Source organism: Anopheles gambiae, chromosome 2, assembly GCF_943734735.2.
Source record: "Anopheles gambiae chromosome 2, idAnoGambNW_F1_1, whole genome shotgun sequence".
Lineage (NCBI taxonomy): Eukaryota > Metazoa > Arthropoda > Insecta > Diptera > Culicidae > Anopheles > Anopheles gambiae.
In genome coordinates, this window is record NC_064601.1 from 117,250,353 (window position 1) to 117,272,678 (window position 22,326).

Sequence of the window (22,326 nt, forward strand, 5' to 3'; positions counted from 1 at the left end):
CTGGATTGAAGCAGATGCATATTCGAAAAACATTTCAAATTCAGTTAAGTCAGTTGTTTTGTCTTTACTTCGTGAAATGTCTCATTAATTTCAATAGAACACAATTATTTGTAAACCTATTGATAGTCCCCACACCTCCCATGACACAGAAAAATGAAAACAAAAAAAGGGAACGGAAAAAATTTCGAACATCGAGCGCGTATTTTCGAAACATCCTAACACCCTCGAACGGTTTCGCGAGAGTTGCCTGTAATCTTTTTTTGGTGCTGTGCGGTGACCGATAGACACATTCAATCCGTACGGGAAAGTCGTGTTAGATTTTCGGCCGCATTTTCTACGCGAATGGTCACGCAAGTGCTGCAAATGAAACCGTGATCAAGTGAAAAGAATGTTTTGGTGAACTGTTCGCATTAATGTGTTGTAAAAAGGTGCCTAAAATCGAAGCAAATTCTGCATGTTTCGGGTCCGTGTGGGTCGTGAATAGTGCTCTGCTGCAGCGACGGAGTGCATAACGTTGCTAGAAGAACAACAGCTAGAAGAATACACGATTCAGAGGAGGTAAGGATGTGTGAAGAAAGAACAGGACCGAAAACAACGACGGCATGAATTATTAAATCATATATCGAAGGAGGCCGCGGTCCACCAAGCGGACGTTGGAGGGAATTTCGGGACCACCTCTTGACGTGGGCCGGCGGCTGAGATTGTGAAGAACACGACGAGTACCGGTTTTCGTTCTTTTGTTCGCTCGCATTTTTTTTTTGGTTGCGTGCATACGGAATACTCATTCGCCACGTGGTTGTAGCCTGCCGGCGCCGGCGTACGAAAAAGAAGGGTTTAGAACACACGCCAGCCCAGCGGGAGAAAGTAAGAAAAGGATAAAACACACATTAGTGAGACAGTCTTCGAAACCGGAGAGTGAGAGTGCAAGTGAGAAAATTCTAACCGGGAGAGCAATGGGAGAGCGGTTAGCGCACACACACACACAAAATTGTGCACCAAATGTACGTAAAACGTGCGTGCGCGCGTTTCCAACCCTCCCCCGGGCGCTTTTTGAGCCACTGTTGAATGAAACTCATCGTATCCGGGGGAAAATGGAGTAATATAAGCTCAAAAAAACGTTCAATTATTAGGCATGTTTGAAGCCCGAGAACAGGAAGGGAAAGCCGAGGATCTACTTCATGGCTTGCTGTTCGTTTGCTCCAACGTTACTCACACACAACAACACCTGACGTAATGGTTTCCGCCTGCCTAGGAATAAGACAGGGCGCGTACACGCACTATACACGCCGAAAATAGTTTCCGACCCGGGCTGGATTCCATTTCGTTCTTTTTCGCTATCGAGAAATAGATCTGCCTCTCTGGCTGTTCGTTCGTCTGTTCCGCTGGCTGGCGTAAATTTCGCCTCATGCGTGTCCGCCACGCCACGCCGGTGCGGTTATTAGCAGCTCCCCAATGGGGGGAACCGTCGGTGCTAGCCCACATTGCCCACACAAAAAAACCTCCTCCATGCTGCCAGCGTAAGGCTTCTCCTTCATTTTAGCCCGCTATGAGCCGCCAGAAACTGCGCGAAAGCGGATCGCGAAAACGCGGCTTCTTTTTGTCCGGCTTTTACCGCTCCGGGCCACATTTGCTGCTACTTTTCGGTTTGGAAGCGGATAGGGGTGGAAACACAAAAAAAAAACACACACACACTCAAAATGTAACAAACCGACGGATCGATACGAATAATCAGCTGAAGGGGGCAGCCAGAGAGCGGTTACAGTACAGTCCGAATGGAGCCTCCGCTTTTTGTTTCGCCCCAGGATTACTACCCACCCGTGGAAGAAGACTCGTGGGTGGTGGGTTTTCCCTATCCCCCTCGAGCTTTTCCCCAGGCACGCAAACACACCGCCGCCGGCTGTATGACGCAATTCAAGCAGAGGTGCGTAGCCAACGTTGACAGGAAAAATGGAAAACAAGGTCAGTGTCCAGTCCATTCAGCGGAAGCATCGTGGCGTTCGCCCTTAATTTGTTTGTCCCAGCAACAACCATCGCAGCAAGCGGTGCACACATAATCCAATACAAACTGTACATTGATGCTTGGCTTGGGTGTCTTTTTTAGGAGAGCCGCAGCGGTACGGGCAAAATGAAGAAGCGCACTTACAATGTTGTTGCATATTCCCACCCCATTGGCAGCGAGTGACCGTTATCACAATGAGGCAACACAGAATGAATCTGTAGCGAATGGAAAGAAGCCAATTTTTTCCACCCACCCCAAAAACAGCCAGAAAACCGGCGAAACCGTTTTATTCAGAGAAAGAAAACCACCGCTATTTTCGATTGGTTCGGATCGTCCCCGTACAACACGCAGCCCATTTTCGCGGAACTCAATTTTGCAATCAACAGCGTGTATACATATCCGTTCTGGGTGGCGTGGCAGCATTGGTTGATGCGGAATGAATTATATTTCCCTCTTGTCTGCTGCCTTCTCATTGGCGCCAAATTTCCTCCGTTATTGCAATTTTACGGCACTCCATGGGGGTAGAGACACAGGTACACACACACATACACACCAAATTGCAAGTATGTTGTCCACAAACGGGGCGGAAAGCTGAGTCATCGTCATATGAAATGTGCAGTAAATGTGAAATATTTTCACCTGCTCAAGCCACACACAAGAAAACCTTAATAGTTTCCGATAGAAATTTGTATGTGTCAATCATGCTGCGATGGATCTACATTTAGAATGATCATCTTCATCGAATCCCCGTTGCTAATGGCTCGGTACGACGAGACATACCTGCACCGATCGAAGACGAACAACATTCCTCTGCTCTTCTGAACGCACGTGCGTCGCTTAATGGCAAACGCTTCTTCGAACAAATTCCACCCTCCGATAGCCGACAGCAACCGACCAAGGAACCATTTCACCGTTCCCAAACGCGTGTCCCAAAGTGACCGAGTTCCGATTTGCTTGCCGAATTGCGTGTATGTGTGTCTGATGATTGTGTGTCCCTTCTGTAACGCCACTCGCGACTGATTTATTTTTGGCCCAGCCTCCCCCCCCCCCCCCCCCTCCCATCCACTGCAATGACATCGAAAAACGCATCTCCCCTTTTCTGGCTTAAAACAAACCGGCACGAGCGGCAAATTCTTCGCCCGTAATGCGCGCGTTGTATTAAATGAAGAAAATGCTTTTAAATCATCAAACAGACCTTTCTCGGTTGGTTTGCCGTTTTGCTGATGACAAATCACATCTCGACTGGGGACGACGACTTTTCCTTTCGCTCAAGGGCGGGACACTGCTGTGAGAAGCGGTGCAGGGGTTTTATAAAGTTAGAAAATTAGCCTGATGCAATGATGATTCAGTGTTGGCGAAGAAAATGCACCAATGATACACCCCTCTGGCCTCTCAACCCACCAGAAGCCGGCAGTACGGACGCCCGAAGAGAAGGAAAACCCAGCGAATGAGCTGAGAGAAGAAAGACCCTGGCGGCGAACTAGAATGTATCAGTGCAAGAGAGAAGGAGAGAGAAAAAGAGAGAGAGAGAGAGAGAGTTCATTCTGTTATGCTCACGAGTTTACTTGAAATTGAGCATAACGTCTCGGTCTAGGAGATACGGGAGAGCAGCCCTCCGCGGTGGTACCTGGGTACCTGGGTCTAGCATGCCATGCTCTATGCAATGATTGCAGAAGACACACAATACAACAAGAAACTTGGAAAGGAAAAATGCAAACACACCACATTTCGGCACCGCGGATTCTCTCGCATTCTACTCAGGGAAAAGAATGTTCTGCGTGTGTGTGTGTGTGTGTGTATGGCGTACCCACCCATTTGCATGGACGGCGAATCAGTGTACATTCACTGTTCAACCCTGCCGGGGGGCGCACTCCCTGTGTTTTCCAACGGCAACAGAGCCACGCACGCGATAAATCAAAGTGAAAGGAAGGAACTACTCGACTCCACTGTGCGCTTTCCAGCCGTATTTGCAAGAGATTTCGCCGATTTCTGCACAGGGGTGAGGTTCAAGGTTTGTGCGAGTGTATAAAACATTAACTCGGTCACCGAAAAACCGGTATTCCGTTCGAGTCTGTGATCGAAGCCGTTAGACGTAGCGTTAGAGAAGAAAAGGGGGCGCGCACGGACACAGAAAGACAAACCGTCGATCGCGCCCGGAGTGTAATAATCGATGATCTCGTTTTGTTGTGTGGTGAAAATACTGGGGTTTGTTTATCGATCGTGTCACACTCTGCGTGAGGATCACTGTGGGAGGTATGGAGGCAATGTGAACAAAAAAAGTGTGATGTGTTATTAGTTTATTGATGGACAAGGTTTTATCGGTTACTCGAGCCCTTACACTAAATGCTGCGAGGAGGTTACAGTTTCCAACCAAGACTCAGCTCTGGGCTACAATAGGACCGATTATTGACAGCTTCGGGTAGCGCAGCATTTGTGGAATCAATTATCGAATGTCCCTCCCCTCCCCCACACGCAATGGGATGGGGATGCTTCACAGTGGGGAAGGGAGCACAGGCCAACAAGGCAACAAGGGTACAACGCCAGTGCTTTGTATTGTTTGAACAGCAATTTTGTCTTGTCTCGTGACGGAACGGAAACAAACATCTCGCTATCACCAACACACCAACACACACACTTATACAGTGTCCTCCCTCTGTTCTTTCAAGATCATAAAGATAGAATTATATCTTAAAAAATACAGATCAACGCATATTTTGCAACACATTTCATTGTTAAGCAAATCGTTCCCCAGCGATTCTCTCTTCCCTCAGGCGAAGAAGAGGCTAAGGCCACGCTCACTACAAAGAAAAAGGGTGCGCTCTACTTCCTAGGCGTGACCTTTCTCCTGCCATTTCATTGTGATTTCCCTTGGTGATTTTGCACATGTTTACCATAACGCCATCTCCTCCCCCCCCATACCGCCCTTCACCCCATTCGTTAGCCGTCGACGATGGAGGAAGCGTATTTAACTAGCGCCGTGACTTCGTGCTCAAACAAAACCCCCCATCTATTATAGTCCAAGTATCGATTCGATCACGCGGACATTTCGAACGCGGCCCGAGAACGTTTACATTTCGCGCCAAAGTCAATCGCCAACGCCAACGGACACAATCTCTCCTGCCTAGTCGCCATGGCAACTGGGCGTCTGAACGGGAAACTTGCACTCCTAGCTACAGTAGCTGCCAACTGTGCACCTACACTCGTTCCCTCACTCTCTTGCTCCGTCTCTCTCTTTCTCTCTCTTTCTCTTTACGTGTCTCAAACAATCAACAGCTTTGCTCCATTAGAGTTTTTATTTGCTTTTGCTTCACAACTCTCCTTCTTCTTCCTTCTTTCTCGTAGCCACCAGTCTGTGTTCAATGTTCTAAGCACGCGTTCACTACTTATTCAAGCGAATCGTGCGTCTTATACGCCACCCCCCTTCGGCCTGTCTTTACCCCCGTCTCTGTATCACGGATGCTTAGAATCGATGGTTAATATTTTGCATTGCAAAGTGGAAGAATTAGCTTATTTGTTTAGGCGACTGCGGCTCTGCGCCCCTCCACCCGTTGTCGAGTGGGTACCAGTGCTAAAGATGAAGTATCGCCTCCCCCAACCCCCTGTTAATGGTTGGGGATTACTCAATCGTACACGGAACGCCACATCAGGACACTGGGAATGACGTTTTGAAGTGTTTAATTTTAGCAAACAACGTTTGCGCTTGTTCTTCTTCCCGTGTCGATCAATACGCTTCATACCGCTGGACCAATCAGCGTGGGTTGCAAACTCATTTCGGGAACCAGATGACGACACACCGACGAGGCACCAACTCCCCAAGGTGGCCTACGTAATTTCGATGACGTTGCACAATGCCACCGCGTAGGAAACGCATCGGATTAGACGCGCTGAAACGCCTTCTGCAGTCCAGCGCTATTCCAGCCCTCAGCCAACCCCCCCTGCGGGTACATGATGTCGTTTTACGCTACGTTACACCGATAACGCTATCACCGATAAGAGGTCCCTCGTAGGTCCTTGGTCGGGGTGAGCGGGGGAAATAAATTCCGACCTTCCGACGCTGGTGTGGTTTTGGGTGTGGTGGGTGGTGGTCGCCGTTTCGTAGTGGCGTTTCCACACGATGATAACGTGTATTTTCGTTTCGCGCCTTATAAATACTACGGCTCCGACCGGATCATCGCATAGCGCAAAACCTTCAGAAGTATTACAGCATTACAACAAATCCGGCTGCCAAAAAAAACCCTCCCTTCGTAGCCGTACATAGTAATCGGCTGTGGTCTGAAATTAGTTCTCAAGTAGTAACCCTTGGATATTGCATCATTCGGCAAAGAGTCGATGTGTCGGAGACACCACGCGGTAAGCGACCCCGTTGAATGCGCCAAAAACTATCGTATCGCAGGCGGCGGCGGCGGCGGCGGCGGCGGCGAGAGAGCCACACAGAACAATACCCAAAACAAGAGCAATGTGCTGGTGTGTTGGTGTCATCGATCAGCGAGAGACAGAGCGAGAGAGAATCGAATAGAGAGGCGAGAGAGAGAGAGCAGTGCCTTTGAAATGTGTTGGCGCGTCAGCAAATAATCGCTAGACACTGTAGATAGACGGACTGTGGCACAGGGTGAAAGGGGGTTGGTGGTTAGTAGTAAGTATGTAAGTAGCAGCCGCATTCGGAAACACCGAGTCGGTCCTCTCACAGTTCACCATTGCCTTGGGCATCAGTCAAGCTTTCAGTTATCGTTTGACAGTTGCCGTTAGAAGAGGTGCCTCTAGAAGTAGGTCGCGCCGCACACACTGCCGCACAACCGATTGAGAAGCACCGAATTTCACCTTCAAATCCTGGTAGGCACTTCCTTCCTTCTCTCCTTTATTGCAATAGCACCTTCCCTCTTCGGGAACGGGTAACTAGGATTAAGGATTTCTTCAGCGAAGTTGTCAGTGTTGATCAGTGTTTGTGTGTTTTGTGTGTGCGAGTGGTTGGTGAAGAACGTGGGGTGAAAGTTGTACAGCGTTTTTTTATTGGGGTGAAGAGAGTCCCCGTCGTGGCCGTAAGTGTTTCTCAGTAAAAGCAAAAGGTGAAGTGGAATTATTTACAGTAATTAGAACTTTGATAGAGAACCTCCTCTCTCCGCGCTTGCTGGTGCTCGTGTAGTTTGTCGTACGTCGTTAACACGACATCGAGCTGTTGTTGGGAGGTCGTTGGGAGCGGGAACGCATTCGAAAACGGCGGGCACGTGGCTTTGAAATCTAATATTCTTCAATACACAGTTGCGCTTCTATCGGGAAGGTTTGCTCCTACTCCCTTGCCACCAGTTCGAGTTCTCTCCCTACACCTCTTTTACTGCAGTTCTGTGTTTGCAGAACAGTACACGCCTGGTGTGTGCACGTTCTGGCTCATTACGCTTCGTTCCACAGAAGGGAAGTACTCAATTATTTTGCAGCGCGCATCGGGTTACATCCACGTCGCCCTAATGCTTTGCTAATACACAAGTTAGACAACCTCACTTGGTAGTAACTTTTGCGAGGAAAAGCCCCCGGAGCTCCGCTAGAAGGCTTCCGTAACATCGTCCCAGCCTACTACGCCATTTGCAGAGGTACTTATCGCATTGTTCCCGAAAAAAACAGGTGTTTGGCTGGACGGGCCGTGTTATCAAGCTACTACAGAGCAAGAATTTCAATGAGAAATTACGCTTACTACGATTATTACTGCGGGAACAACACAGCTCAGCTGATAAGCCTAATAGTGGGGGTGGTGTGATCGCATTCGCTTTGAATGATCGTACAGAAGCTTTGTCGCTAATTTGTCGGTAGAATCGACCCAAAGGCGGTGCCGTAACGTGTCAAATGTGCTAAAAGTTAAATGCAAACAGTTTGCACCGATGCTCGAATCACTTTTAGCGCTTTTCGCGTGATTCCCTTTCATCCCTTTAATGTTCCGGTCGGCCTTGGCACAGAAAGGTAGCCCGTGTGTCGGCCGATTCTTGGCCCATTTTCTGCTACGAACCCTCGCCCGGCCCGGCCCGCTCGGCACCACTGTCCTGGAACTTGTTGCTTCATCTGGTCGCCATCTGTGTTTGCCAAGAAGCGCAAGGGTAGAATAACGTCAGAGAGATTGCCGGCGGGAACAGGGCGAGCTTACCAGTGGGCTGGCTTACTCGCTCGAGCCTACCATAACCAGTTTCCCAGAAATCAACGGTTCAGCAGTTCGGCTGTTCTCTTGTGTGCCTTCTTCGAAACATTGGAATCCTCCTTCCTTTCCGTCCTCCCTTCGCTTTAGGTTAGCAGTTGTCCCTACAGTCAGCTACATTTACAAGCCCCCTTACTTCTCAAAGTTTCCGATTTTCTCAGCATGAGGTTGATAATTTTTGTAACACTCAACAAAAAGTGTCCATTTGGCCGTTATACGATAAACAGGCAAACAGGCACGCACACACACACACACGCGCGCTTCCCTTGGGAGTTGAAAATGGTCATATTTGCATTCTACAATTGTTTTAGGTTTCACCACACCACCAAGCCACATGGAAAATTTGTGCAAGCTTTGCTAGTTTTTCTGGACCCAACCAGGAGGTCGTCGTCTGGGTCAGTGGTCCGGGGGGTTGGTTCGGGGGGCTACAAATGGAGTCGTATTTCACGCGCGTGTTGTAGCGTTCCTATGAATTTCCCAAACACGAGTAGGTTGCATCAGAAAACTAGCTGCACACACACACGATTTGATATGCATTGACCGACGACCACGTGGTGAAAACAATTCTAAACCATTTAGAGGTTATAACGAATAACCCCTACTCTAGCAAATGGTTGAATAGAGGAAAATAATGATCCCAATTTTGAGCTCCCTACACATGTAATGGACATTTAAATGATGCACAACCATGAGTATTGGCCTACGACTGTTGAGTGCTTTCGATGGAAGGTTTATGAGGCGTAACCATAGTCTCCAGGAGATTGTGTTGGATCGATCGAAGCAACCCGTATTCTTTTTAGCACGCGCAAGATATTGCATAACGATCATGGCTTGCTCGTTTGCTAATAGATGGCGAGAACGCTCGTAAATTCGTCTCCGAACTTCCGCAACCCTTCACGACACACTGGACATTCCACAGGGCGGACATGCTTGAGGTGCATAAAGCGCCACCGTACAATGTTTGACAGTTGCGGCGTAACAGAATGTCTAAACGATCGTTAAAAAAAAGACGATTACCCCGTGGCCGAGTGTCGACTGTGTTTTTACAACATCCCGCGCCCAGTAGAACGAAACACAAGCGAAAATCAACAAACTAGTTCCGCCACAAACACCAGATTAAAAAATAATCAAACATACAAACAGAAGGCGGGAAAGCCGCCTTCCAAAGTCCGGCAAAAAAGTAAATAACCCTCGGGCCCAGGTGGCGCTTTTGATAGCCGTGGGAGGGCGTGGGGTAAGATGTAATGTAAATGCAACGTGATCGTCACCCGGAAGTAGCCGTTCGAGTTCGAGTTCTGACTGTTGAAGGAATGAGCGAAATCAGCGACCAGTGTCTACACAAAAAGGTCATCAAAAGGTGTCCAGTGTTCAGTTTGGTCACTCTACTGTCGTGTGATTCGCATTTTCCATTCCATTCTATCGATCTGGAAACCGGAAGCGTGTTGGTAACGGGGCGAGATAGCAGCGCGAGTTCCTGCTCACAAAAACTGCAATTTTAAATCATCACAATCTGCTCACGTTAAACAAGATAACGATAACGTGGAAGCGCATCCACTTACATACAACATGTTATCGATTTTGAAAAGTATCACACTCTTGTTGCCACTTCCCATCGTTCGAAGAGAATGCTTTCGACAGCGCAATTGAATATTCAGAGCAGTGGAAGAAGAGATAAGAGATACACCTCCTCGATGATAGCTGTAGACAGGACAGGAGTAGCTGATTGACAGGCCGCAATCTGCTGTGGACAGTGGAATATATTGGAACCTGGTAGTAATTGGATTCTTTGCTGACTCACGTCGCCGGTAAAGCTGTTTTAAGAGAGGGTACGTTCTATCGAAGAGTTTCTTTGCCTGTTCCTCCCGATCTTGCATCCTTAATCAACGCCTAGCGTGCCCTAGTATGGTGCCCTCTACTAGCGTGCGATAAGAGATGTTTAAAGAGATGGGGGGCTCCTGCTGTTGGCAAAACTGTTTTTGCCTACCGACACCCGCTGCTGTTGTTGTGGAGCGTGTTTGCGGTGATGTTTGCGGTTTCCTTTCCACACGACCAGAGGACGAGGTTCGACCATTATCGATTGCCGTTAAATGTTTGTGACCGAGCATGTGAGGCAATGTTATTGTGGAAATAGGAAAAAGAATCACACCCGCTTATCAGCTGCACGCGATCACACCGAAGCTGACCTCTCCGGGCACCCACCACGCGTCGATTGTACGCAAGGGGCCGATTTTTAGAACTTCCCGATCGATAGCCAGCCAAATGGTGAGGATTCCTACTGGGACTATCTTCCACACAAAAGTGACAAACGTGTTAAAAGCTTGTTCTGTCGTTTCGGGTTTACGTTCGATTTCACTTTCATTCACCTTTCCGGAGGACTTGTTCCCTTCGCTCCCCCCACACTGCTCAAGGGAGCAAGTATAAATAGAACCATTTTGACTACGAACAAAAATCAACCACCACCATCGATTTGGGAGGTAGTAGGGAGGGGGTTATGCTGACGTCAATGGCTGGCAACAGATAGGGGTAGTATGGAAAACCATTTCAAGGTCTGTACGCCAAAATAAAAAGGAAAACCCATCGAACATGATTGACGAATTTTGGTGCAAACGTCGTCCGGCGGTCGTTGTCGTCGTTTTCGTCGCTCCTTATCTCTGTTGGTGGGTTCGATATGGCACCACCGGCGATAGGGACGTGCAGAGAGGGAGAGTATATGTGTCAGGCAACAGAGGTCTGACCCCTCTTGAACCGTTAGCCAAAACCTAATCACGACGGGGTGGCTGGCTCTCGAGAGTCATTGTACTAGACGCAAAAACGCGAACGACGGCAAGTTGTCGCGGTCGGAGTAGAAAAGTGATATTTTTAGTGCATGCTCCTCTTTAAAAATAATCCATAACAGTACTCAACGAGCGGATAAGTGGACCGGAACATGCCACCGTAACAACAGCATACTATTTGTTTGCACCTGATGACCCTAAAATGCGAAGGAGGTGTGTCCTCGTGACACCTCTAAAATGGCGAGCACAAGATTCAAATTCTTGTACGCAACTAAAATAACTCATTATTGCGTTGTTGTGATGCTCCTGCAGGCTGCGCACATTGCATCTTTCTGAGAGCTGCATTTAGTTCCATTAAAGCATTCCACTATCACCCAGATTCAGAATCAAAAGCTCCCGCGATCGAAATGAGTGCTTTGCTTTCGATAAAACACTGCTACAATCAATCCCGGGTCGAAGGGGCCAAGTCAAACGGGGAGGAGAGGAGGTTAGTTAGGTCTGAAATCGATTTGACCGTGATTGTTTCGCTTGATAGTACTGCGGCCGCTTGACAAGCGATATAAATATTCATCACGCTATCAGCGCGCGCCCAACAATTGGAGCCCGCGCGTTGGCGTCTAAATGGTGTAGAGTTTTGGAGTTTGGTGGCAAGGCCACGTTCGGGTTCGCTCAATCGACCTACGGGCAAATGAATGAAGCAGACGAGCCTCCACACATTGTGGTGGGTCTGTGTGTTTCTTTTCCCTTTTTTCGACGGAGGAATTAGGCAAGACCTTCCCGTTTTCCTTCTTATGCTTGGCAAGATCGCGCCTAAATTGATCAGTAATCAGTCTAACCGCCTTAGAACGATGCCGGCGGATGGCATAATTTGTGTCCAATTGATGTGTGGTGCCGTGTCGACATTCTATCAAGAAGCGGGTGAGGACGTTCAATTACTGTCTACTTTCACGCAACGATGGCTGTGAAAGTGCCTGTGTGGATGATGGTCTATTCTGACGGGATGGATCTGATCCAGTCCTGTCTGTGCAGTCCATTAGCCAATGTGTGCACTATTATAGACGATCGATTAAAGCTAAACTAGGAAGCTAGCAAGGCATGCGATTGGCATTAATTGATGCGAAGATCAATAGGAAGGGAAGGGGGCAGTCGTTGCAGCAAATCGATCACATAGCATACATGGAATGGTCTCCCATGTGCATTCGTATATTCTGTACACCTCAAGTATTGATCGTTCTGTTTCTCTTCTTCTCTATTTGCAGCACTAAGCCAACACTTCATACACTGCACTAGAGGCATACAAAGGGGCCTGGGTTTTTTAAAACCGCGTCCACGTAGAAACAACGACGCCAAAATGGTGAACGTAAGTATTGTGACACTGTGAAGTGGCCAGAGTCCCCCTCGTATACGATGATGCCTAGAGCACTAACCTAATCTCCCGCTTCTTCTTTTACTGCTACCCTCGACGCAGGAATACACGGGACCACCTCCGCAGGAAATGGAAACGTTCCTGCCCCAGGACGGAAAGAACGGAGCCACTGTGTAAGTTCAACCATAGGGTTGGGATGATATAGAATTTCAGTGAGGACCACCAAGGGTTTACTCTGTCTGGTTCGCTGAGTGTGACATTCTCATGTACTTAAATTGAAGTGCGAGTTGTCCGGATGGTTCAGCAGCTATTTCCGCTCAACTTGATCGCTGGATTAAGGAAGCGATCGGATATCGTGGATGCTATTTCGTAGCGTGGAATGTCTGAAATATAGAGTTAAACTTGAAAGATGTTCACCACACGACCCAGCGCAACAGGTGTCCAGTCCAACGCCATTCTTGCGCGAGCCTTTAGATAATCGGCTTTAACTCCTCACATGAAATGATAACTCAAAACGAAATGGCAAAAAAAGGTTTCTTTTAATATTTTGTAATCATGCTACGGTAATATTTTAAACAAGATTCCTGCACGATACATTGTGGGATCTTCCCCTCTTTGAATGTATAGAAAATTTCATACATAAAAACACTTTCACTATGGGCAGGCATAAATCAACTAAATTTATGTCGCACAGTCCGTGGTCCGTGGTGGAGGGAACGACACGGGGCTTGTATTTTTGAATAAATAATTTCGTCCTTCCTTCATTTCCACCACAGAAAATCCCTGCCTTTGCTGGGACCAAAGAAGATTAAGGTTGTGCAACACTGTTGGATTGTTAAATTGTTGCAAATTCGGAACGTTTCATGTCTTGTGCTTCAGAACGAGAGAACGATGGAGTTCATTAAAAACAGCGCTACTATAAGTAATTTGCTACCGAACTTGGTCACGCCAATATCCTGTGTATGTGTGCGTGTGTATGTGTGTGTTGAACCTCCAAAAATGGACTAATGATAATTGATTGCGGGAACATCCCGATTGGGGAATGTACTTTTCGATTCACCCTCGGCATACGCCCGTTTGCTGCACAGTCCACTGTCCAAAGGGAACTGACAGTTTTGCGTATTCGCAATTCGCTGCGGGAAGCTGTTGCGATTCGATGCTTCATAATCCTCCGGCTTCTTCCAACCTGAGCTGGGCGATCGACCTCTGCAGGGCGTTTTGTCGGATGGTACACGAATTTTGTACCACACCAAGCAAACCTCATTTTCGAACCCTCATTTTAAGGTGAAACCACCGTGCGTCTGGCAGCCGAAAGACCACGCAGCATACAACAAGAAACAAATAAAACGCCTCAAAACAGCATACCAATGCGATCGGGTGAGCGATCTTTACGGTGGTTATACTCGGAGGTCCCTTCTGAAGTTGCTGCTCCTTCACGCCACCAGCGTACGTGATTGTGGCCCATCTTGTCGTCCCGGGGAAGAAAAACTCCGCCACACCATCATGCTTCATCTTTACACGAGACCTTCGGCTTTCTTCTTCTCCTCTTTTTCCTCTGTCTGTCTTTCTTTCCATCTCTCTCGCTCGTATTTACTACAATTTTCTTTTAGGCCAATTTTCTGAACCTCCTTCTTCCGCTCTTCTGATGCACTCCACAAGGAAAAATTTGATAATGAACAAATCGATATTTCGAACAGGATATTGGATTGGTGAGGAGGAGCAAGAAACTCAAGAAACACGGGGACGAACGTGTATGTACAGCACCATGCACCACGCGCTCCCTTGAGTTTGCGCGAATGAAAAGAGAACCGAAAGAAACCGGGTGTAGAGAGAAGGAATAACTCATCATTTTCTTTTGCACAACAGCGTTCAATGTATGGTGGGGGGGGGGGGGGGGGGGGCGAAACTTCCGGAGGGTAGGTTTGAGGTGGAATAAATTAATTCGAGGTCTGAAATCAACATTGGAAAAGGATGCAAAGGGTCAAAAGACGGAGGGAAAACGAAACAGTGTACAATCAAGAGTCACGAGAAATGACATTTCGATGTGCAATGGGGCAGTTTAACGCATTATCTTGCATCGACCTCAATTGCAGTGACAATTGCATTTTGCAACAAATTTCCAACTCTCTAAAGTTATGTTTAGTAGTAACAGATTGTACACAAAGTCAAACTAAACGATCGATTTTAATGAGACATAGAAAACGAACCTGTCGTAAGTGACATCAAGAGAGTAAGGGACACTCACAATCATTTCTAATCACGACACCTGTTTATGATTATTATTCCCGTTTATGGTGCGTTTTCTTCTATGCCCATACCCGCGCGATCACTTCCCGCGTACGTACGCGATCGATCGATCGATTATGTGTTGGCGCGCATTTGTTGTTACGCCTGCTGCGACGCTGAGTGCGATTCAGCGATGCATCAAGAACGTTGCAAAACCCGACTTGCCCATCAAAAATGCATGCAAACCACAGTGCAACACTGACACACGGGCTGATTTGCATGTGCAGAAAGAAAAGTATACCACCACCACTGTCATGCCTTTGTGCGCACTTCTCCTCGTCTAGAGAAAGGGGCAGACAACCTATGCTACGATGGATGGAGGGAAATGCAACCACTAATAAGAGGGTTTTGTGTGTAGCAGCGGAGGCATAAAGCAATCGATGTCGCTGTCGCTTTACAGTTTATTTTTTGTCTTTGCGCCTGGCCAGTGTAAAGAGAGTCTCCCCCCGCGTGTGTACCGTGGCAAGGAAGAAACGGTTTTGTGCATTGTTCACATTACAGACTATCCGGTCCGGAGTTGGGATGCAATTTTCAACTACCAGCGAGGGTCAATCTGAGAGGGAAAATCTGAGAGACTGGAGGGGGGTTCAATGGGATGTGTAAGGTACTCCTCCTCTGGGGTAGTTAATAACAGCTCCGAAAAGGTAAACCGATGGTTAAACACCACCGTGTGTTGTACAAGGGATGCGGGGAAAAGTTCGAAAGACATCACTTCAGCGCATGTTCGTCTCTGTCGCTCCCTGTTTGTGGTGGTTTCTGTTGAGACGCAGCCGAAAATTATCCTCCCGTGTTCTCTCCCTCCCTCCCCCTGCTGGTCTGTTCTGTCTTGGAGTGCAAAAACCCACCAAAAAAGAAACTAACAGAACGCGGGGCAGAAAAATGTTATCATGCCATGCTTACAGGGAGGAGGGGATGGAGAGCATGTCCACCAGCCAAACCCTTGAGCTTGAGGTCCATTCCCTCACCATGGGCCCTGCTCACTGGAAAGAGGGAGGAAGGGTTGGGGTTTAATTTTTGCTGCGCCAACCGCCAACTGCAACCTGCCAGGCGCACACCACAGAAGAGCCAACGACCAGGACCAAAAGACTTTGCTGTGGTCAGTATGCTAACGGTCGTCCACCGAGCAGGAGGCTTCTTTCGGTAGCTCACCAAAAGTGATAGAGACCCTTTTGGAAGCTACAGTTGGACGTCCCACTTCAACGCTTTTTTGTGTTTGTGTTTATGTTAAGAAGTTTTCAATGTTTTATTATGTTTTTTTTTGTGACTAAGGTCACACCGTGTTTGGTGTTTTAAATGAGCGAATTTGAAGCGTGTGCAAAGTCTCAAAACATTCCAAACTCCTCCAGCTGCTTGCCACCTGTAGTGTGTGCCGTGTAGTGTGTGTGTTGGCAAGTGAACAAGATCGTGTAAAGCTCTCCGTCCCACCAACGCTCCACGCGGTTCGGAAGCAACGCCTCAGCAGCAACATGGCGTCGTCAAACAACAATAATAACAATGAGGAAAAAATGGATATGGATATAAGGTGCATAATAGCGCATGGAAAAGAGAAAAAGGGCAACGTGGTGGAGAAATTAACGGGCAAATTCTTGGTTTCCTTTAGCGGGCTCTGGCGGACATTGGCTGATGCAACAGTACCGCAAGCAGTGTCAGACAGTTTAGGGGGACATTCTTTCTGATTTCTTGCATAAATAAATGTTTAATTTAAGGAAAATAACATAATTGTTTGTAACCCCACGCTAATATGCCCCCTGCCTTTTGGTTATTTTGCCTATTCCCAACAGATACAAGTTTACTCCCGCCAAATCCGATGTGGAGGCCAATGGTACAATACAGTTCGATCCGTTTAAAGAGCGGAAATTAGAACATCCTACAACGTGAGTGTACAGCAACTATTCGTCATTCGTTTCCATTTTCTAATTTTCTCGCTCTCTTCCTACAGTGATGGCGAAACGTTAACGCATTTGCTGAAGGCATCGCTCGGTACGGGCATCCTGGCGATGCCGGTCGCGTTCACCTACGCCGGGTTGGCCGGCGGTATCCTGGCTACCGTTTTCACCGCCTTCATCTGCACCCACTGCGCGTACGTGCTGGTCAAGTGTGGCCACACGCTCTACCGACGCACGCACCGAACGGCGATGAGCTTCTCCGAGATTGCCGAGGTCGCGTTCGAGAATGGACCGGAATGGGGCCGCCGGTGGGGCATGCCCACGTCCTACTGCATCCGCTACGGCCTGTTCATCACGTACTTCGGTACCTGCGCCGTCTATACCGTTATCATCGCGACCAACTTCCAGCAGGTGATCGAGTACTACTACGGCAGCCCGCTGAATCTGCGCGTCATGATCGCGCTGCTGCTCGTGCCGCTGATCCTGCTGTCGTGGATCCCGAACCTGAAGTACCTCGCACCGGTCTCGATGGTGGCGAACGTGTTTATGGGCGTGGGATTGGGCATCACTTTCTACTATCTGGTCACCGATATGCCACCGGTTAACGATCGGCCGCTCTTCCTACCCGTCATGCAGTGGCCAGCGTTCTTCGCGATCGTCATCTTTGCGATGGAGGCCATCGGTGTGGTGATGCCGCTGGAAAATCAGATGAAGACGCCCCAGAACTTTATCGGCATTTGCGGTGTGCTAAACCAGGGTATGGCCGGCGTGACGCTGATCTACATCCTGCTCGGTTTCCTCGGCTACGTCAAGTACGGTGATGAGGCACAGGGATCAATTACCCTCAATCTGCCAATCGAAGAGATGTAAGTGTGTGTGTGTGTGTGCGGAAATCGAATAATAAGTCCATGTGAGTAACGAGTGAATGATGTTCCCCCATTTCGTTTCGTTTAGCCCCGCTCAAGCTGTGAAGATTCTGATCGCCCTGGCAGTGTACTGCACATTCGGACTGCAGTTCTACGTGTGTCTCGATATTGGCTGGGTCGCCATCAAGGATCGGTTCACCAAGCGCCCGAAGCTGGTTGAGTACGTGATGCGCACCATCCTCGTCACTGCAGCCGTCCTGCTGGCCGTTGCCGTCCCGACCATCGGTCCGTTCATTGGTCTGATCGGTGCGTTCTGCTTCTCGATCCTCGGACTGCTGATCCCGATCGTCATCGAGATGGTCACGTACTGGGAGGAAGGATTCGGCCCCGGCAACTGGATCGTGTGGAAGAACGTGGTCGTGTTTGTCTTCGGTATCATCGCGCTCGTGTTTGGCTCCAAGAGCTCCATCCAGGACATTCTCGCCCTATACGCTTAGGTCTGCAGCACCTTTGGGTTGTGGCGAGTTGTGGAGAAGGCGAGAGTTACGGTTAATGGTTTGAGTTGGCAAAGCACACACACACACACACGCGCGCGCGCGCATATACAAAAACACACCCATGCAAAGCAATCACGCCGCCAACCAATACGGAACTACAGAGAAATTGCTGACTGAGAAACAAACTGCCTTTCGTTTGCTTTCCCACCAAACGCAGCTACCTTTCTCCATTTATTTTGCTATTTAGATTTCTTTTCGATTTCAGTGCACGACTTTTGTGCACCGGCGCCAAGCGCCAACCTGTGTAAGGAGGGGGAAGTGTTATTCCTCCTCCAGACGTGTGTGTGTATGTAGTTTAGGACAGAACAAAACTATTGTTTGGAAACACCAGGTTAGGACAGTCCGATCGTTAGCAAATGGGACCTGGGAAAAAGGAAAAGGACCAGATGCTCCTAGGGGGCGTGATGATGACCTTCCCGAGCCATTGCTATCAGGCTGCTACCCTTATCGTTAACACACACACACATACACAAGTGCCTCAAATAGTAGAGCAAACAATTGATATTGTGTAGAAGTAGCAACAACAACAACAACAACATCAAACAGACACGCATCGTAACGCAACAAACGATATTGTTTTATCTGCAACAGGGTTTTTGGACACATTGTTGGGCGGCAGCAGCAGCAGCAGTAGCAGCAGCAGTACTAGGTAGTAGCAATAGTAGTAGTGCGCTAGGGATTTTCCGCGTTTCTGGTGTACGTGTTTTTTTTCCATCACACATTGTTTTTGGTACTGTAGCGATGGAAGTTAACAAAAACAGCATTTTGGACACGTTGTTGAAGTTTTGGAACGTAGCAGCAGCAGCAGCACCCGCTCTCAGGGATGATGAGTGAGCATTTCAAGCACAGATATACAAAATCTCGCAAAACAAAACAATGCTGTGCGTAACAACAACCACAACGACGAAACGAAACACGGCAGGTCGGTCGCGCATCGTTTGTCGCTCGACAAAATGTTTCAACCGTTTTTTTTGTTCTCAACGCTGCCATGTGTTGCTTTTATCAACATCATTATGTTGTTGCTTTTTCTTTTCGTTTTTTCTCTCTGTTGATTAAGGCCACCGAATCCGTTCCCTGCATGCGCCTGCGATTACCGACAACCCAACAACAGGGGTAAAAGGAAGAAACAAAATTAACAAATCAGCCCCCAAAATGATTGGTGTAATCAAGTTTTTTGATCTCGTGTTTCGAGATTTTGCTATAAATCCTCTCACTTACGGCCAGTGGCGCGTCAACGATTCTTTTTATAAAAGATACGTTTTCAACGGTAATCCAACACACATGCACCGAGAATTGTAGTGCAGAAGAGGGAGAGAGAGCGCGCGCTTGTCCTTAGATAGAACAGAGTAAGATGGTTTAGTAAGGCACCTTAGGTGAGCCCGATTGGACGGGTGGACGGACGGACTCTGCACCTGATTTTGTTACAGATTCAACAAAGAAACGCAATGTTCCACAAAATTATCTCCCTAAAATGGACACGTCTCTGGGACAATCATTCGGCAAACGTTGCGCGTAAATGTGCGCACTATATCGTAAGACAATTTCCACTTGAACGCAAACAGGCAAACGCTACCGTATTTAAGACGCTCAAATTCAGTAATCGGTTGCGTTACACATTACACTTGATCGTTCCCATGGTACAGTACCATTCATTCATTTGCTTCTGTTTGTTTGTTTTCTTTTCTCCTTCCCATTCCTATAATTATTGTCCCTACTATGTAATCATGTTTTTCTCATTGGCCCGCATTAGTGAAATAAGTGAAATACAGTCTGAACTCGCTGAGATGAACTGTTTGATTGTACGCCAACGATTGAACGATCGGTGCTTTTTAATGTTCCCTTGTGCGTGCTTTATAGTTGCCCAGTCAGCCAACTGTCGAACAACCAGCGCAACTAGAGCAACCAAGAAAGCGTTCAACTAGAAGCGTTCCGACTGTATTCGAATTAAGAGGTGTACGAAAATTTGGCCCGCCCGTCAGCGCGTCCTGACTGGCTACGGCCTAAGACTTACATTGATTGTAATACCGCATGTAAGAGTGAATGAAAAAATAAATAAACAAGTAAAGCGTAACATTTACTACAACAAAGAATGAAGCGTATAGTAACATCACTTACCTGACACTATCCGCTGTGCGCTGTGGAGCTTTGTGGTCGCCTTCGTGTCCGCCACGACGTTGTGCCGACGACGACGTACTTCTTTCGAGAAATGAGTGTAAGCGTGCAAACTACATTTCTTCTCGCTCTTGCGAGATCGCTTTTCATTGCAATTATATAGGACAACTCTTCCAGCCCAAAAAAAACATACGAATCGAGCTTAACACATGCATACTGAAGGTAACATATAAGCATTACTTTAGGCGTTAGTTTCACTGTCTGCGTGATGCACTTTCTCGCTTTAAAAGGATGTAAACAGTTTCAAAATAAGCATCAGCTTTTAAAAAAAACCCAACAATTTCAAAACATAAACTTCTGCATGAGCCGCTCTAAGCGAAACCTTCGCTCGGTTCAACTTGCACTTTGCACTTATCCCTGAATATTTTCTTGCGTTGCTTTTTTTTACACACAATTTTGCCTTTTAGGAAGTTTAACCACCGTGTGGGGCATAACCACCGTATGTCGCCCCTCCTTAATCCTGGAACCGCTTCATAGAGGATATGACATCCTCTCGGTCGAAATCTCGCAAGTCCTCCAGATTGTCCGAGTCCTGTTCGATGGCCTCCAGCTTCTGGTGCTTGAAGCGTAGCTCAAACACCTGCGTGATCGCTTCCCGGAAGCACAGGAAGTTGTAATCGATCACACCCTGCCGGGAGAAGCTTTCCTCCCGGATGATGCACACCAGGGCAAGGAATTTGTTCACCTCCCTCAGGTACAGCACCGTGCTGTTGTTCATTTTGATAATGCTCGAGCTCTGGTTGTCGAACGCCGGCACATCCGGATTGTCCCGGGAGCTGCAAGCGAAGGGCAAGGGGGTTTAAACAGTTGCATAGAGCGCTCCCTCCGATCGAATGCTCCTAACTTACCCATAGATGCAGGAAAGATCAATTACCACATCAATCATGTCGCAGCACAGTTCGTAGCTTTGCATGTCCACCGGCGTTGCATCGGTTGCGATATAGATCTTCGACACCACATCGAACAGAAATGCCTTTTCGATGCCCGAATTGTGGATGAACAGATTCAACAGATTCTCGAGTGCCGCCAGCTGGGGAATTAGCTTTTGCACCACCTTCGAGAACGCCTCAAAGATCGAATGATCGTAGATCGAGGTGAGGTGAAAGTTCAGATGGACACCCTCCAGCCCGGCATCGAGCAGATCGTCCGTCGCCCGGGAGTGTATGTCCCGCTGCGACTCCATCTTGAAGTCATCGCTCACCCCGTCCACCTTGTGGATGAACACCTCAAACTTGATGCGCGGATTGACCTTGTACGCCTTGGTGACGGTTTGGTTCAGCTTCGTCAGTGCCTCGACGTAATCGTCCTGCGCATCGATTACGAACACGAGCGCCCCGCAGCCGCCGAAAATCATGTCCGAGTCGAACGTCGGATCGAAGAAATCTATCTGCCCGGGAAAGTCCCAGATCTGGAACTGCACAAAGCTGTTGTTGTTGATGTCGTCCTTGACGATTTTGTTCGTCGACTCGAGGAAGAGCGTTTCGTTGGGGGACATCTTGTGGAAGACCACCTTCTGGATGGAGCTCTTGCCGGAGCGCCGGAGCCCCATCAGCAGTATTCGAGGCTTATCATCCGAAACCCGGTTCCCGTCACTCTCATGCTCAAAGTCCCCGTACCCAAAGTCCTTCGGAAACGATCCCACCTGTTCTTCCTCATCCTGGTAGCTCTGCAATGGAAATCGATCGTCCGTTGGTTAATGAACGAGAAGGAAATTTATGTTCATGACTTACCATTTTCTAACACAGTAGTGTAAGAAGGAATCTGATATTATTTACACAACAAACAGACAGAATTAATTAAACCAACACAACACCAATTACGTCGCGAATCCGTACGATCGCCCCCAAGAGTTTTGTCCTTTTTCACTATCGTTTTTTAAGCTTAAAGTCTTTTCCAAAATAACCATCAAATAAAAACAAAATTAACAAGCATTCACAAACTGATTTACTTCACAGAACATTTGGTTTTACGAGGAATTATGCGATATTTGTTCTATTGTTTCTTTCTTATCAGTGTGTTTTGATTTTGTTGCGCTGTCTAATCTGTACCGTGCCCGGACAACATGGCGAGGGTTTTTGACGTTCAGAAATCGTGGCTTCTCGCTCATTTTCTCTACCCATCCCATGCCCCCTTACCATCCTTACTTGTGTTTAGTTTTTTTTACATGAAAAAGAACCGGCTTTGCTCGATTCCCTCAGAGTCAAGGTCACCAGCAAATGAATACTGTACATAAAAGGCCATCTTG

The 22,326-nt window shown here is 47.8% G+C and overlaps 2 protein-coding genes across 8 annotated transcripts; one reads left to right on the forward strand and one right to left on the reverse strand.

Moving 5' to 3' along the window:
• The first annotated feature begins 254 nt into the window (after window positions 1–254).
• LOC1269594 (proton-coupled amino acid transporter-like protein pathetic) lies at window positions 255–19,996 on the forward strand. Of its 7 annotated transcripts, none has more exons than XM_308237.5 (6): window positions 255–558; window positions 12,208–12,308; window positions 12,417–12,487; window positions 16,382–16,474; window positions 16,540–17,352; window positions 17,441–19,996. In XM_308237.5, exons 2-6 carry the CDS (start codon window positions 12,300–12,302, stop codon window positions 17,847–17,849), a joined length of 1,395 nt encoding a protein of 464 aa, XP_308237.5. In that variant the 5' UTR covers window positions 255–558; window positions 12,208–12,299; the 3' UTR covers window positions 17,850–19,996. The 7 variants fall into 7 exon arrangements, with proteins under 7 accessions (XP_308237.5, XP_001687873.2, XP_061500405.1 ...); XM_001687821.2 differs by lacking the exon at window positions 255–558 and adding an exon at window positions 3,838–3,998; XM_061644421.1 differs by lacking the exon at window positions 255–558 and adding an exon at window positions 3,841–4,010.
• Window positions 19,997–20,135: 139 nt separating this feature from the next.
• On the reverse strand, window positions 20,136–22,206 carry LOC1269593 (ras-related GTP-binding protein C). The gene is made up of 3 exons (XM_308236.5): window positions 21,812–22,206; window positions 20,930–21,747; window positions 20,136–20,857 (listed from the first exon to the last, which is right to left on the reverse strand). Exons 1-3 carry the CDS (start codon window positions 21,812–21,814, stop codon window positions 20,536–20,538), a joined length of 1,143 nt encoding a protein of 380 aa, XP_308236.4. The 5' UTR covers window positions 21,815–22,206; the 3' UTR covers window positions 20,136–20,535.
• Window positions 22,207–22,326: the final 120 nt, after the last annotated feature.